Here is a 17,989-nt window from a genome sequence, read left to right as displayed (position 1 = left end):
ATACCTCTGGTCAAATTGTGAATTCAGGTAGTCACAGTCACACAATGTGTATCCAAATGACTGCCTTGCCAGAACCTTTCTCTTTAGGCTACATTCCCGTGCTTATAGTCACTTCTTTAAAAAACAAGAGAGTGTATATATTAAGTTCAAATCCATGGCTTTGCGCATGCTACCTACCAGAGCTACATCCTCAGCTTTTGAGAGAGTCCTTTCTTAACAATTTTCTCAATTTTGCAGTTGGTGGAGAAATCTTCACTAGGTCATCTTGGGTTGGCAAGAAGGCCTGCTTCTGATCCTCGTTGGGAGGATAACACCCTGACCTGTCAGATTTAGACTTTCCTTTCAGAAAAGTGCAGTACAAGTCAAATCTCTTCTGGGTGGAGCACCAAGTCCCAGTACCACTTTAGCAGCAGCAAGTGAATGCTGGAGGAAAACTCATCATTCTCCAGGGATTTTCCTAAAGCCTCTCATGGGCATGGAAGCAAAGTTTGACTGAAAAGTTGATGGACTGTATTTAGAGGTATTCTTTCATCAAACCTATGATTTTACTGTACAGTCTTTGAGGGGCATCAAGACCCCAGACAAAATCAAAATGGTTCCAATCTGGAAAATGCTTGAAGTAGCGTAGATTTGTAATTTGGGGAAGTATCCTGGCTACATCTTGAGGAGTTACGAGCACATCATGTCCACCAGCCCAAATGGCAGTGGGTACCTTCATGGCCGTCAGGTCATACAAGGGAGGGTAACTCTGTGAGAGAGACAAAGGACAACCATGAAAAGACACCTTCATTAGCAATGTGTGAATTCAAATGAACAGAAAGGCTGCAAATGGATGTCTGCTGTGAGCATAGCTGTCATGCTGTCAAACAAAGGGAAACAGGGATGTGTAGTTCCAATGCAATATATGATCTTTGCTTCCAGGAAGTTTGTAAAAGATGCACACAAGCAAAGAAAGATAGCTAATAAGGTATTGAATGCAGACTTTTAAGGGTGGGGTAGGTTTTGACTGGTGTGGTGGTTTGAGTGAGAATGGCCCCCATAAGCTCATATATTTGAAAACATGGTCTTCAGCTAATGGAGTTGTTTGGGAAGAATTGCAAAAGTGTAGCCTTGTTGGAGGAGGTGTGCCATTGGAAGTGGGATTTGAGGTTTCAAAATCCACACCATACCCAGTTTTTTTTTTTTTCTTTCCTGCTTCTTGTTTTTTGTCTCAAGATTTGACCTCTCAGTTACTGCTCTAGTGCCATGCTTGCTTGTCTGCTGCCTTGCTCCCCACCATAATGGTCATAGACTCTAACCCTCTGAAACCATGAGTTCCAAATTAAACTCTTTCTTTTATAAGTTACTGTGGTCATGGCATTGTGTCATACCAACAGAAAAGTAATGAAGAAAACAGGTAAAGCTGTGCGTTGGAGAGCCTGCCAGGGAAAGGACCAGTGTGTGGACCATAACCAGGAGCTAGAAACTTACCAATGTACCAAGCCAAGGAATCCAGAACTTTTAGAAACTTTGAAACAGAGCAGAGCCATTTTTTCGAGCTCTGTGTTAATGCAGCTAACATATGAGCTGTGGAATGACTAGAGAGAGGTAAGCTAAAGATCGATTCTACAAAACTCAGGACAAACAATATGGATTCTCTGAATTAAAGCTCCATGGATGACTACATTCCCCCCAAATAATAAGAGGAATGGGTAAAGAATCTTAGGGGAATGCCAATAATATAGGAGGGTTGGGAAGATGAATAGTTAATATAAGGGAGGGTTGGCGGGGGGGGGGGACAGAGCATTAGATCATAGAAATTCAGGACAAGGGAGATTGTTCCCAATTGATACAAAGGACTCCAAAAGGTGAGAATAGAAAAGCAAGTTTTCTTTTCTTCTCTTCTCTCTCTCTCTCCCATCTCTCCTCCTCCTCCTCCTCCTCCCCCTCTTCTTCTTCTTCTTCTTCTTCTTCTTCTTCTTCTTCTTCTTCTTCTTCTTCTTCTTCTTCTTCTTCTTCTTCTTCTCCACGAATAGCTTTAAGTAGAGTGCCAGATAAGAGGAAAAGACCCCAAATAGACTTTTCCAAAGTTAGGAAAGAACAGAGGGGGAAGTGTGCCTCTTCTACTATCTTTAAAAACTTTGGAAGAAATAGTGACAGAATGAGGATTTCAGAACATCAATGGATCAAAGGGTGGTTTGTTTGTTTATATTTTGTAAAGGATGGGGGCTCTTGAAAGGTCATAACAGTGGCTGGTACCAAAAGGAATTTACAGATTCAATGCAACCCCATCAAAATTCTAATGATTTTCTTTATAGAGAGATGAAAATGCCATAAAATTTGTATGGAAATAAAAAAGGACACAAATAAGCAAAGCAATTCTAAGGAGAAATATAATTGAGACATCACAATTTCTGATTCCAAATGTACTACAGTTAGAGTGGGACCTTTTTCCCTACTGGGTAGCCTCATCCAGCCTTGATATGAGGCTTTATGCCAGATCTTACTATATCTTGTCATGCTGGGTTCAGTTGCTCTCTCTGGGAGGCCTGCTCTTTTCTCAAAGGAAATGGAGGAGCAGTGGATCTGGGGGAGAGGGAAAGGAAAGAGGGAAGGGAGAGGAGGCCATGTTTGAAATGTACTAAATGATAAAATAATATAATAATTTTTTAAAAAGGCTCTTGCTACTCATAACAAAGGGCCTGGGTTCACAGCACCCAGATGGCAATTTCCAACTGTAATTCAGTTCCAAGGAACAAAATATCCTATTCTGACCTCTACTGTTAGGAGTTACATACATGGTATATATATATATATATATATATATATATATATATGTATATATATATATATATATATATATATATATATATATACATATATATATGTATGTATATATATGTATATATATGTGTGTGTATAAATATATATATCATGCAGGGAAAATATTTATATATGTAAAACAAAGGTAAATAAATCTTTAAAATCACCTAAGATAATTTCATCAATATTATCACACATTTATTAAGTACTGAATGCATGATTCTGTATGTTTGTTTCATTGCATCTTCTTTGTTTGTTTTGTCACAATAAAATACTTTAGAGAGTTAAGAAAAAAACCATAGACATGCAGACCATCTTACTACAACAGGAGACCCAGAAATTAATGACACAGACATAAAGGTGTAAAAACTATGCACTGGAGAAAAGGCAAGCTTTGCAACAAATGGTGCTGGGGAAACGGGAGGAGGTTCTCACATTTAAAAATGAAATAAAAACTCGGTGGCTCACACTGTAGAAAAAAGCCAATTCAAAATTTAACTTCAATGTGCTTATTCAACATTTAGAAGTCCAGTCCCACCCTGAAGAAGAGGAGAAGAGTGACTAAGGGCATAATAAAAGCCAGTGCTAAGTGAGTCTACAATTCTATGTTCGTTTCCATCAGAACTGTGTATTTATTTAACTAGGATGTGAATAAAGAGTGCTGTGAAACAATTTCCAGCATTATTCAACCTTTTAAAAATAGTTTGCCACTGGTTATTTCTTACTGTAATTTGAAATAAAGAAGCAAGAGTAACAGTTATGTAAAGCTAATGTACATGCTGAAAATTGAGACAAAACAAAATCTTTATATATCTAGTATCTATCACCTCTAGGTAGAGTGAATGCAAGAGATTTAGTCTCCTTTTTGTCTGTTCCCTCATTTCTAAAAGTCTGCATATTACAATCAAACACAGATTAATAATAATAAAAACCTCTGTCATTATAAATGTCAGAAGTTTCTCAAAATTTCTCAAAACCCTAGGCTGCGGTCGGTCTCTGAGTGGCTCACCTGGTTGTAGTGATTCATATTTTCAGCTTCACTTCCCCAGTCATAAGCTCTGAATTCATCAGATCGGTAAAGCTGAAATTAATGTTTTAGAGAGAGAGTACTTAGCGTAGGAATTATGAGAATGACAGCGAGTCTTAGAGAGCTATCAGGTGGGGAGGGAAAAGGGCACTGGGTTCCCAGAAGGAAATAAATGTCTCATCAACATGGAAGGAAATAAATATCTACCACAAAACCAGAATGCTGTCCAAGAGAAGGATGAAGATGGTTTTTCTTAGTCTGAAAGAAGAACTTAACGGACAAGTAAGCCCTGTTAGAAAGTCACATCCCAGACCCCCCTCCCTTGGAGGAAGCTTCAGCTTGCCTCAGTGTACCCTTCACTTCAGCTGAGGGCATATTTTATCAGCTCTAGCTTAAAATGGCATTGATTTGTGTCACACACTTGTTATCTACCACAAAACTCTTTCTCTTGAAGTCTAGGAAAATCAAAGCCTGAAGAGGCAGCAAAAACAAAGTGCAGATGATGTTCTCATGTTCTAGAGACGAGCGTGTTGAGAGGGTGGATTAAGACCTTTTGCATTCATTGAAACAAGCTGACTCTCTGTGATAAAGATGGTACCTGCTTTATGTGTAGAATGTTCTGAATTGATGATCCCGTGGGAGCATGGGACATGTACACATCCAGTCGACTCTAGGAAGTTAAAAGCAGTCATCTAAGGAAACGAACTACATCTCTCAGAAGCAGAGAACAAGCATGAGTGGATAACAAATACTGGTGCTTTGAAAAAGTCAGCAAAACCTTCTGTGTGAATGTGTGTGTATGAAACACATGACTGTGAGTAGATTTAGGGTAATTTGGGGAAGTGTCTCCTGGGGGGAGGGGGAGCCTACACAAAGTCTAAATCTTGGTGCAGAGAAAAATAACCAACGTTCTGTATGCAAACAGAAGGATTGTGTATTCAGATATACGGTTGGTGTGTGCAAAATAGATGTGTAGGTTGCCAAAGAGACACTATACATCCTAGATTTCAGGTCTGCATGTTGTTACTTATCATCTTTAGGACTTTGCTCATTTTTAAAAAACATATTTGAGTTTTACATATTTTTGACTAGTAGATGTGGCAGAGCACACCTTTAATCCTAGCACTGGGTAGTAGAGGTAGGAACAAAAGCAAGGAAATCATGAGTTCAAGGCCAATCTAAGCTTCAGCGTGAGACCATGTTTCAGAAAACCATAAAAATAAGAAAGTAAGTAAGCAAATAAATAAGTAAGTAAATAAATAAATGCATTATAACTTATGCTCTCAACCTGTTAAAGATGACATACTGTAAGAATGTAATAATAAAATAGGAAATCAGTTTCTTTGAAAGATTATTTTAATCTTCATGGAGATCATATGAGTAAAAATTATGGGGGTCGAATAATACTCATACTTGAGACTTTAGATCTTAATGGCCCATATGAAAGAAACCCATTAAACATCTTAACTTCCGAACAAGGTAACTGCTTAATCAGTTGTTGTTCCTCAGGGGCGTGGCCTCTGATAGCACACAGGAGGGATGGAAGGGAAAAGAGATGGGTGGTAAACAACTCCTTTGGAAATGGGTTCCTTTTAACTGCTGTGTATTCTTTCTAGTTTGTAATTGCTAAATGCTCATAGGACTATAGTAGGGAGAGCTATGTAACCACTCTATTCCCCAACTGTAGTTTTCTTCTCCTTCTCCTTCTCAACAGGAACGAGTTCCCAATGAAACAGAAGTCTAACTTCTTCCTAAGTAGGGGCTTCCATTCCCTTCCTTTCTGTACTAATCTTTTCACATGAAGGCATGGATTTTTGTTCAAATTCAGATTCACACATTAATGACTGCACACATGTGGTAAATGCACTGCTTACTCAAACATCTCCTTTCCTAGAATTTTATTTTTAAATTAGTATCACAAATTGAAGTAAACTGAGATTGCTATAAGCTGTAGCTTCTTGTAAACATGTGAGAATTGATGTAGCACTATCTCCTATCTTTGACATAGGATGGATCTTTTCCTTTTCCAGTTCTGTTGAGATACTCAATCTTTCATGCATATCGAATGTCTGCCTTTAAGGGCTTGTAACACCTATGCATTTATATAGTATATTTATATAGTAAATGTACTATATATTATATATTTATATAGTATAAGAGATAAACATAAATCAAAAGAAAGCATAAAACATTATATATGTAGTTATTATACATACCATATTCATATTTTTTTTGTTGAATCCACCCCACAAGGCCATAAATTCACTACACATTGGTTGGAGTAGCTTTTGGTTGCAGAATGTGATAAATGACATCCTTGCATTCTTATCTTCTAAAAGGACACCTTTGGTGCCAAACACAAGCTGTGAAAATAAAGGAAAAAAATGTTTTAAGGTGTCTTTTTGAGTACCTTATATTTTCTTAATTATAATAGTGAACCAGTTTGGCAATCTATTTATTTTTGCATCCATTTTCCTTAGTTGAGGAGTAGTAGACATCTGTTTCCAAATACAGAAGGTTATACTTCATAGTAAGAAATCTGTGACTCCGAGTTCACTCCTCCAGATTCCAGAGGGGCTCCACTATGGAGAATCAATCTGACTAAACAGAGATTGCCACGTTCTTACTCTATGGTAAGAAAGGTGAAAGATGTTTTCACTTTGTGATGAAATGCTACACTGAACAGAAAGGAAACATGAGTTTTATCTGTATTTCTCATGTACACAGTGGCTGTGTATTTCTGTCGTAAACTAACCAATCTTCATGACCAAAAGTAGAGAATGAAATACCAAAGAGAAGTTAGCCCTGGACATCAAATCCACAGTGATGCCACAAGGCAGCATGTTAAAATATCTAGGGCTTGTGAGTGTAAGCTTGGGAAGATCACTGGTGGAGTCCAGGGACTGCATAGAAAACCAGTGTCCAGTGCATCAGAGAGTTAGGTCTTAAAGAGGCAGGGTACTTCTGACAGAAAGGAATGCACCCAGTCATAAAACAGAAGCATTATCAGGCTCACATCTGATGTTTGAAAGAAGAGCAATCCATTTTACAAAACTGACGCCTTTATAGATGGGTGTGTCTATTCCAAATTTTATTTAGCAAAGTAGTTTGCTCAGCTGAGTGTGGTGGTGGAGGAGATAGAAATAGGATGATTGCTGTAAGTTCAATGATTGTAGTGGTAATTTAGTGGGGGTCTCAAAAGACCACAAGGGAAAGAGAAAGAAAGATAGAATGAAAGAACAAAAGAAAGAAGGATGGAAGGAAGGCAGGGAGATGAACAGACAGACAAGAAACAAATTCACTTAGCCAATCCTGCCCAGATATAGATAGAAGTCAAAGCTAACCAATGACAACATATTTTGAAATAGATAGTTGTTACATTACCTCTCCTCAAAGTAAACAAAGCAATGAGGCTGGAGTGTGAGCTGTCATTTGGCTATAGGAAAATATATATTGTGTGCTAATATTTTCTTTCATTTCCACAACTCTATCACAAAGCAGGGTCTTGTCTTCTTTTGATAAGAATTATTGTGACTGTCTAATTGGCTTTCTGGTTTCATTTTCACACAAATTAGTTTTTTTTTACCATCATTCGTAAACCACAGGACAATATTAACAAATTATTAATGTTATGCTTCAAGATATGCTATTTGTGGCCATAAGAAACTGAAACCAATGGAAGATAAAACTGAAACAACTCTTGGGTGAATAGAATTCCAAATCCACAATTGTTTATTAAACAATCATTTTACACTAAGTATTTAGATAAATCCTTGAACTTGATATTGAGGTGTTGGAATAAACCTAGGTGCTTTAATAGAGCAAAGTCTCATATGGATAAAATGTAAATTAGTGAGGGTTTTCTAATGTATAACCAAGACAGTCATAATCATGTGAAACTTGAAGAATGTCTTCTGAACCCATTGACTTAATGGGTTCAGAATTAATTAATGACCATTAATGACTTTAATGGTCCAACAAAACAAACCATTAAAATGCATGAGTAAATAATAAACTGGTGTAGGACTCACCTCAGCTCAAGTCTAAACATGCCTTTCTGTAAGTGACTGAATTTAGTAAATTTCATATGGTACCTATAGAAGCTATGACACAGATATACACACTTGTACACGTTGAAGTACTTCCTCATGGACTCTGATTTCTAAAAATCTTCATGGATTTTTATCTAAAGTTCCTATGTCTATTTTTTACAGATTAAAAAATAATGAGGCTCTATAATACAAGATGAGATTCAGAGATATAATTTGGCAAAACGAGGAGCCTACCTTGATTATGGATTTTGGAAGTAGAAACACATTGGTAAAAATGCTTGTAGGATATTTGAATGAGATCACAGGACCCAAAGCAAAATTCATTTTGATTCTTTGCGCCAGTTCAGGCATGGTGGAAAAGGCTACGAATCCTGGGAGAATAGGAGAGAAGACAATCTCATAAAAATTCTATATACATATGCAAAATATTCATCAGTGGGAGTGAGTGGGTTTCTGCATCATTGTGCTTCGGCTTCGTACTGCAGTGAGAGAGGGGAAGAATTGTAAAGGTTCTCTGAGTTGTTCTGACAAAGATACTCTGACTTAAGTTCTAGCGAGTCACGAGTTTGTAATTTTCTCTAATGCTATTGCTAGGCAACTTAACTCATTTAGGGGAAATGGTAGTGGCTGACAGGTGAGGAAAGCAGCTACTGCTTGGTGAACTATAGAAACCTTCTTTCCTGAGCACACAAACATGTCGGCCATCTACAATTCTAAGATGCTTGTGGGGTCACGAAGCTTCTAAAAGTGAACAGCTCACAGGACACAAACAAAAGCCATTCTTTCCTGTCTACTATAGAGTAGTATATCATTGTTATTATCCCTGGTGCCTTCCTGGATATTCAGACCCGACTCACACCGTTACCAGCTTCCCAAAGTGAAGATGTTTTCCTTGGATCCTCAATGATACCAGAAAGGCCAAGGTGTCTCCATTTGCTCTCCTCAGCAGTGGCATTGTGCCCATTTATAACCTTGAGGATAAGGCTAGGGATCAGTAGTGCATCTGAGGATGCTACAGTGGGTATCTGGGTAGTTTACTTTCCCAAGATGCATTGTTCAGTCTCTGCCGGAGACACACTCACAAACACACATGGAGCCGCGTGGTGGTGGCATACACCTTTAATCCCAGCACATGGGAGGCAGAGGCAGGTGGATTTCTGAGTTTGAGGCCAGCCTGGTCTACAGAGTGAGTTCTAGGACAGTCAGAGCTATACAGAGAAACCCTGTCTTGAAAAACCTATATATATACACACACACACACACACATATATATATCTGCACCAAATGCAAGAAGTGTTTAACTAAGCATGTTCATGCCCAAGTGTAACAGGTTCTATCAGGGTATAATGGTCTCACTTACTGTATTTTCTTTGAAGAGCAGTAAGAATGTAAGTCCTGCCCACTTTCCCAGATGCAAGTTTCATCTTTCTCCCTTTAGATTGCCTCCCCAGGGTCTCTCCATCTCATTGGTGGGGTCTAACCAACCTCCTCTGAATCTATGTTCTGCATCAGTGGGGTTGTTTGGGAGATCAAGGGAGGAAAAGTACTGAACACAGATCCCTAAACATAGCAAGTGCTCAGGAAGTACTGGATATGATAGAATTATGGTGTAATTGGCTGGCTTCCTTTGGTTCTCTTATTGGTATGTTGATAATCTTTTTATCTGTGATCTCTCCTGCTCACTTCCTCTCCCAGGCTTGTAAAATGCCTGTAAGCATAAAGAACAGGTCAGCATCTCTTTGTGGTGATTAATAGGAATGGCGATAATGTATACTTATGCAATATGGAAATGTTATAAGATCCAATTTTCTTGCTGTTTTATCTAATCTAAAAATGTCATATTACTAAGTCTCCTAAAGACATTCAGTGGAAGATGAGTAACATATTCAAGACTCTGTATTTATTTCATCTGAATTCATTTCCTTTAAACTTTTATTTGGAACAGGAGCTTTGGTTTCTTTTCAAAATGTCTGTGGAAAGTTTGGGGTGAATGTGCGACTCAGCTACCACTGAGCTCTTTACTAGAGTGTTTGAGTCCCTGGGATCTAGGCCCAGTGTTACAAATGAAAAAACAACCAAATATATGGGAAATCATAATATCTACACTTGAAAATAGAGAACAAGCTGAACTGTTTTAATTATTTTGGTTTTCTTTTTATTTATTTTTTTCAAAATTTTTATTATTTTCTTCATTTACATTTCAAATGCTATCCTGAAAGTCCCCTATATCCTCCCCCACTCCCACCCTGCCCTGCTCCCTTACCCACCCACTCCCACTTCTTGGCCCTAGCATTCCCCTGTACTGGGGCATATAAAGTTGGCAAGGCCAAGGGGCCTCTCTTCCCAATGATGGCTGACTAGGCCATCTTCTGCTACATATGCAGCTAGAGTCATGAGCTCTGGGGGTACTGGTTAGTTCATATTGTTGTTCCACCTATAGGGTTGCAGACCCCTTCAGCTCCTTGTATTCTTTCTCTAGCTCCTCCATTGTGGGCCCTGTGTTCCATCCAATAGATGACTGTGAGCATCCACTTCTGTATTTGCCAGGCACTGGCATGGCTGCTTTAATTTTTATTTATCTAAAAGCTACTTTGTAAATGTTAAATCGAGTCATTAGGCTGGCTGGTTTATTAGAGCAAGTTTTGATGTTTCAACTCCCACACAAATGTAACCAATTAGCTTCCATTTGCTCCTTTGAGCCTCTCCCTTTTAATTTATTTAACTTGCACCTGGCTCGAGAGGCAGGTGTGACTGATGGGGACTCTAATCTTTTGTTGATTTGTCTCCTTGCCTTAGACTTTGTCCTCTCAGCTTAAAAGGGCACCTGGAAACCTTATCTTTAGAGTTATCTCACTGAACTTTGGACAGAATCTATTTCTGGAAACTTACGCCACCATGACATGTGTGTGACTGTGATCCAAAAGGAGGAAAGGTTGGGTTAATCCTTCATACTCAGCCCCTGGACTACAGGTTCCCAGATACACAGAATAGAAAGGTTTTTCTCAGCACAGAACAGAGAAACAAGGGCATTCATTAAAAACAGCAAGCAATGTGTAGCCCAGGCTGTCGTCGAACTCGTGATCCTCCTGCCTCTGCCTCCTTCAGCAAATTCTACTGGTGTGCGCTACCACCCGGGGGCCCATCCCATAATCAGCCATCAAACACAGGCACTATTGTATACGCTAGCAAGATTTTGGTGAAAGGACCCTGATATAGCTGTCTCTTGTGAGGCTTTGCCAGTGCCTGGCAAATACAGAAGAGGATGCTTACAGTCATCTATAGGATGGAACACAGGGCCCACAATGGAGGAGCTAGAGAAAGTACCTAAGAGCTGAAGGGGTCTGCTACCCTATAGGTGGAACAACAATATGAACTAACCAGTACCCCCAGAACTCGTGTCTCTAGCTACATATGTAGCAGAAGATGGCCTAGTTGGCCATCATTGGGAAGAGAGGCCCCTTGGTCTAGCAAACTTTATATGCCCCAGTACAGGGGAAAGCTAGGGCCAAGAAGTGGGAGTGGGTGGGTAGGGGAGCAGGACGGGGGAAGGACATAAGGGACTTTTGGGATAGCATTTGAAATATAAATGAAGAAAATATCTAATAAAAAAAAACAGCAAACAATTGCTTTGATCCAATTTAAAGGTCTGACAACATTAACGCTTGTAAACATACCTATTGTAGTGCCGAGTGAATGTCCAATGAAGTACAACTTCTCCTGACCTGTTTTATTCACAATGAAATCTATTATCCCTGGGAGGTCGTATTTGGCCATTTCATCAAAGCTGCAAAATGAAACAATCCATAAATACATACAACTATACTTTTAAAAGTCAGGCACTGGCTTGATTTTGTTTCACTCAGGGCCACTTACTTATTTGGTGTGTATATCATTATGCACCCAGTTAAATGTTGAGGATTGCAACTTTGTATGCATCTGTTCTGTTTACTTTCTGACAGCAGGAAAGGGTTCAGGACTAGGCATATTCTTTCAAGTGGGCCTTCTCCCTCCTCACACTTTTCTTTGTTCAGTTTTCTTCTTATCATTCTCTCTCTCTCTCCCTCTCTCTCTCTCTCTCTCTCTCTCTCTCTCTCTCTCTCTCTCTCTCTCTCTCTTTCTGAATCCCCTATGGTATTGATGGCTGTTATTCACTACCCATCCCTGTTGTCAAGAATGACTCTGTCATTTATATCTGAGTAACAGAGAAGTTGTTTAAATGTCCACTTGGGAAATGAACTTCGATGGGTCTTAGATTGTAAGAAATGACTTGATTGTTAGTCCTTAACCTGATGTTCTTAGTGTGTGTCTGTGTGTGTTCAATATCCTATAATACCAATACCAGAAACCTACATTCATCTAGGATCCATAGAGGAGAAATAAAATAAAGGACCATATTACATTCAGTAGGATCAAGTACCCCATGAACTTGTAAAATTCACACCATAGCAGGAGATCAATAAATTGATCCAGCAAAGTGTGAAGAGAATTGTTGTGGCACCTCACAGGGAAATAGCCCCAAGCTTCTTGCCAAAGATTAGAGATACAGAATGTTTCCCTAATTGTGCCCCTTATCCACAGCTGGTTTGCACAAAATCTGTAAAATGTTCCTCAAAATAGAAGCTAGTTTTTAAATTTCCTTCAGAAGTCAAGAAGCTGACGCATGCACGAGTAGTCATCTCAGAGATTTTGTGCAAACCTTTCCTTTTCTCTGCCAGTCCTATTCAGGGAGTGATGACTAATTAGAGAATGATGACTATTAATTGGTACAAAAATGATGTGATCTCTGTCCTAAGAGCAGGATGCAGGTCAACTTGGTACATAGGTCCTTTGGAAGGGAATGAGGGACCAGCCCGTCCTCTTAGTGACAGCAGAATACAATTTTACTAAAATAGTCATAATACCAAATCAAAGCCTTATTTACTGTTCGTTAATATTTTTTAAACATTCTATCAGAGTTTTTCTTAAAAGAGTGTGCTATATAATCTTTCTCTTTTCCCTTCTGTGGGTCACTTTTATTCTTGTTTCTGTCTATTTATTTGTTTTTTGATGTACTGCTATGTCATTTTAATAAGGACCTAACTATGGCTGGCCTGAAATTTACAATATAATCCAGGCTAGCCTCTAACTCATGAAAATCCTCCTTCCTCCCCAGTACTAACATTAAAAGTGTGAGCTACCACACCTGTCAATATGAAATATAATCTCAGTTACAATTTGTAAAATAAATATAACATCCACATATTTCTAAAATTGACTGTCTAAGAGGAAAGGTTTGAAAAAGATACCAGTAGAATTTATTTTTCTTTCTGAATTCTACTTCAGGAAATATTAGAAACCATAATGATTTTATGACCTAAAAAATTATGCATTAGCCACAAGTTTGTATTTAAAGAAACCCCCTCCAATTTCCCAGAAATTTTATGCAATTTACCTAAAAGCCCAGAATTTCTCTTCATTTGCTGAAAGAGTTTTGTGTCTTCTTGACCAAGTGTTTCCTCGACTGTTTCCCATCCACACATCATAACCTGCATCTGCTAGTATGAACCCTAGACTTCCATTGGCAAAATTCTCAAGCCAGTAGGCATTGTCTGCAAACAAGGCATGTTGCATATATACAACTGGCCGGGGACCTGGGTGTGAAGAGAGAAAGCAAGAGAAATTTACATCTAGGGACATTATAAACACACACACACACACACACACACACACACACACACACACACATCCACACACACACGCACAGCATGTCCTTTCCTCTTGTCACTAGTATATTAGTGGAGAGTATTGTATTTATATCACCCCTGCCAGAGGACGCACTATAGCATGGTGTTCAGATAACTCTTTGTTCATATGTCAGCTTCTTGAGTTCTGAGGAAAACTTAAAAATAGCTTCAATTTTGAGGAACATTTTACAGATTGTGTGCAAATCAAGCTTTAAATAATGAAGCAACTTTTCTAAATGGTCTCCTTGGTAACAAGTTTCAGAGCAGAAACTTAAGCCTGATTGTGTCACAAGCCCAAGCACACACCTGTGGCAGTTCTTCTTTAGGAATGCATTTTATAGGCATTACTTCATGATGGCTTGGCTTGCAGGTTTTCAGCTGTATCGTGGATACAAATCAATATGTGTTCAATATAAACCATACTTCAGTTGTGAGTGTAGTTTTTTTCTCAGGCTAGCTGGAGCGATATGATACTTTTTCTAGAAGCCACACAGGGTAGACAGACTTGAGCTTCCCCTCCTAGACAGCCATGAGATCACAAGTGCACAGCACTACAGTGCACCGTGGTTTTGAACTATATTTAGTTAATTAGGTGCATTAAACGATTTTTTCTCCTGGTATTTTCACTTTACATTGGATTTATTAGTGCATAATCTAGTTCTTTGTTGACTAGCATCTGCATGCATGTCTTGGAAGAGGCTTACAACAATGCAAAAGTTTTGATGGTTAATACAGTTCTTTATTAGTTTTAAGGAGAAAGAAGAGGTACGTGTAAGTAGGCACAGATTAGGTCCTTGCTGTCATTTGCAAACTATGAAAGCAGAAGAAACTCTGGCAATACTTCTGCCCAGTCCCAAGTTCCTGAGGGACAGAATACTCAGTGGAATGAGAGGAAGCAAGGCTATTGATTTAAACACAACAAAGCTACAACAATAACAGAAAAACTAGCACTGTAATTTAAGGATGAAAAGCACAGTCCAGGCTGGTCAGGATGCCCACATTTAAATTCTGTTTTCGTCACCTGTTAGTTAAGTGACTCAGTGCCTGTTTCAGCAGTTGTCTGGACTCATCATCTCTAAATGGAGACGGTTAGTGTTGCTGAGAGCCATGAGGGATTAAAAATGTGCATAGTGACACAGCTAACAAGTGGTTTTGAACTTCATATCATTACAAACTTTTCTCTTCTCCTGTCCATAGCTTTTTTCTCCCTCAAGCTTGTTGCCTGATTTAATAAAGATAAAACTAAAATCAATCAATTAATCAAACAAAACAAACAAGATCCAGTATGCTCTTCTAATTTAAACTGAAGGGAACAGTGCTTTATTTTTAGTGGAATCATCTCCTAGAATATATATTCCATTATTCCATTACAATGTGCCTGTTGGTTACTTGATATTTAAATCTAACTTGAAAAGCTATATTTTGTCCACACACCACTCTGAGTTTTTATTTGGGAGCCCTTGAATCATGTATTTCTTTATTAGAGGGGCAGAATGTAGCACACTGGGATTCTGGTGGTCTTGGCTGCCCCTGAACATGCTTGGTAGGAAAGGGGCTGCAGAACCAACCTGGTAAGCAGGGACCAATGAATGGGCTACCTCTGATCCTTTGCAAATCTTTTGTTTACACTTATTTCACTCTCAGCCTAGTTAATTAGCTGCCTTAAACAATCTTTTAATGGGTGCAGTTAGCTTTCCCTTTTAGGGTATAATTTTTATACTTTTGCATGTTTGATTTCTCCTTCTAGAATCTGTCTTGTCCTTTGAGTCTTTAGAGAAGGGGGGTGGGGAGAATGAACTTCCTCACTAGCCATTAAAAAACCACTGCAGAAACTTAAACCAATTTGGACAACGCTGCCTCCCTTCCGATGAATAGCTAGCATTAAATTTCATTCATGTATCTTTCTCCCCAAAAGACACATCTCCTGTACCTGTCTGCCCAGTCTGTGCTCTCCCATGGGGAATTCTGTTGATGGCGAGAATGTACCCATCTGCGGTGGTGACATCATACTCTTCACTGGGGTAGCCATTGTACATGATTATTTCACTCTGTAGAGGACATAGAGTTATTTGTAACTCCTCCTTTCAGGAGACACCAGAAGAAAAACTAGACAAAGTGATGAACAAGTTAATGGGGGTAGATTATACAAAAATCTGTAGCTGTAGGTAGTTGTAAAATTAAATTTCTTACGTAAGTCAGTATAAAGTAAATGAATGCTAAAAGGTACCTACTAAGATATTGGGGTGCATATTTGGTGTTGATTTTTCTGACAAAGTTAAATTTCCTTGCTACTTGTCTTTTGACTCTCCTCTAGGCTTTAGAGATGGTAAAATTCCATGCCAATAGAATTCTGTCATGAAATATCCAAATGGGTTTAAAAGCATGAATTTAAAAGGAATCTATCTATCTATCTATCTATCTATCTATCTATCTAATCTATCTATCTATACCAACATTATATATATATATATATATATATATATATATATAAACACATATACATATAACACATAATACATTCTGCCTTTTATGGCTGTAAAGAATCATTCGGTCGAAGGATCCAGCTTGACACTTACAAAAAATGTTACAAACTGTTTCTCTTATCTAAGAGTTTTGCTATTGGACCTTTTACAATCTTACCACCCACTAATCCACTTTCTTCAAAGCAGTTTGTAGGAGACTTACAGCATTCATCCACACTTCTGGATTTACTTTATTTTCAAAATCCAAGAATCCACCAGCGCTTAAAGTTCCAGGTATCAAACAAGCTGTTGTTAAAAATAGCCACATCATAGGCATGCCTGGCATAAAACATTCAATGTTTGAGGGTTAATCTTATCCATCTATGTTGATGACTAGAGTTAAAACAGAAATGGGGAGTGATGGCAGGGAAGGTTTGTTGCTTTATGGAAGAACCAAATACAGGGGAAGTTAATTGGAGTCTTAGTCATCCAACGCAGTGAGTGTGGCTCTTTCAAGGTATATTTTGTTTAAGTTTTTTTGATGACTTTGTCTTTGTTCAGCTGTTAGTGTAGAGAACAAGTTTAGTCATCTCGACAAATTAAATAGTGCAACAGTCTGTATCCCTGCCTTTCAGCTCAGAGAGCAAGAAGAGACAATGAATAGATGGAGTTTCCACCAAGTCATCACACTGGCCTCAGTGTCCACGGATGTGACACTTCCCCATGCACAGTTCCCAAAGTCCTACCTTGCCCATTTTCACATGCAGCCATACTCCACTGCCATGGTTTCAAAGATTACAACTTCAAACACAGGTCACCATCATCTGAGCAATCAAACTCATCTGCTGGCTGCTGCTAACATCAGCCAGCCTGTACATTTCCACCTCTCCACCAACATGCTGCTTCCTGACTGTGGGTAAGAATGCTAATCGCTTGGTGTGTTAGTTCTTTGTTAGTAGCAGTAAGATATCAACATCTTGACTTTTCTTGTAGTGTGACCTTGAGGATGAAGGGGCCCAACAGACATAACACACTACAGTGTAAATTCCCTACAAAGGTTATTACTTTTCTTACTGTTGGAATAAGATGCTGATACCAGAAATCCATTACTCTATATCCAATTAATGTCTAAATTTTAAAAGCACACTTTTCTGTTTATGCATATAGGTTTGAATACATGCTACATCTACTCTAAAATCCTATCTGTGGATGTTATATATAATTTAAAAACTGGAATTAACAATAGTATCTATTGAAAACCTCTAATGTCTAAGTTACATTACTTAAATATGGAAGAGCTCCATACATTTGTTATTAATAGCATCCTCACTGACAAGTAGCAAAGCAATGGCTTCAAGACACTTACGATCTGCCCAAGGTCCCAGAGCCAACAGGTGACAGGTCTAGGAAGGGCATGTAGACAGTCCCACTGCACCTGATGTCCACTCTTATCTGTCTCCTGGTTGGGATGAATCTCCATTCTTACCTTGTTAGGTGAGCGTCACCTGCCCAGAGGACTTCCGAACTTTTGCTTTTGACATCAGGCTGAAGCTTTGGCTGAAGCTTTGACTACAGTGACAGTTAGAAGCTAGAGAAGTGACAAACAGGAAGCTGGTGGAAATGAGGAAACCTTGGAAAATGACACGCCCAAGGCGGCTCCCTAGCGCACCAAATGCATGATACACTTGTAGGTTGGGAAATAGTGGTCGAATTGATGCCAAGTAATCAATTTGGTTGACTCACTGATGTTTGCAGCTCCTGTCTGTCATTGTCGGGAGGAATCAGCAACATTTTCATATGAGTGCTTCAAATGGGGAAACAGAATGTGTTCAGAATCGTATTAGACAAAAATCAGAGATAACAGCACCTCCTTTTCTTAACCTATGGCATCACAATGAGAACCCACAGAAACAATGTATGAAA

General features: G+C 38.8%; 1 protein-coding gene across 1 annotated transcript; it reads right to left on the bottom strand.

Moving 5' to 3' along the window:
- Positions 1-445: 445 nt before the first annotated feature.
- On the bottom strand, positions 446-17,660 carry LOC110285810 (lipase member N). Its single transcript, XM_021152248.1, has 10 exons — positions 17,433-17,660; positions 16,290-16,405; positions 15,535-15,652; positions 13,313-13,511; positions 11,556-11,665; positions 8,116-8,252; positions 6,046-6,192; positions 4,428-4,499; positions 3,812-3,883; positions 446-748 (listed from the first exon to the last, which is right to left on the bottom strand). The coding sequence occupies exons 2-10, from the start codon at positions 16,401-16,403 to the stop codon at positions 515-517; spliced, it is 1,203 nt and encodes a 400-aa protein (XP_021007907.1). The 5' UTR covers positions 16,404-16,405; positions 17,433-17,660; the 3' UTR covers positions 446-514.
- Positions 17,661-17,989: the final 329 nt, after the last annotated feature.

This window comes from Mus caroli, chromosome 19 (genome assembly GCF_900094665.2).
Source record: "Mus caroli chromosome 19, CAROLI_EIJ_v1.1, whole genome shotgun sequence".
Taxonomy (NCBI): domain Eukaryota; kingdom Metazoa; phylum Chordata; class Mammalia; order Rodentia; family Muridae; genus Mus; species Mus caroli.
Note: the sequence above shows the minus strand (reverse complement) of the source record. Positions and strands in the feature narration are given on the sequence as shown.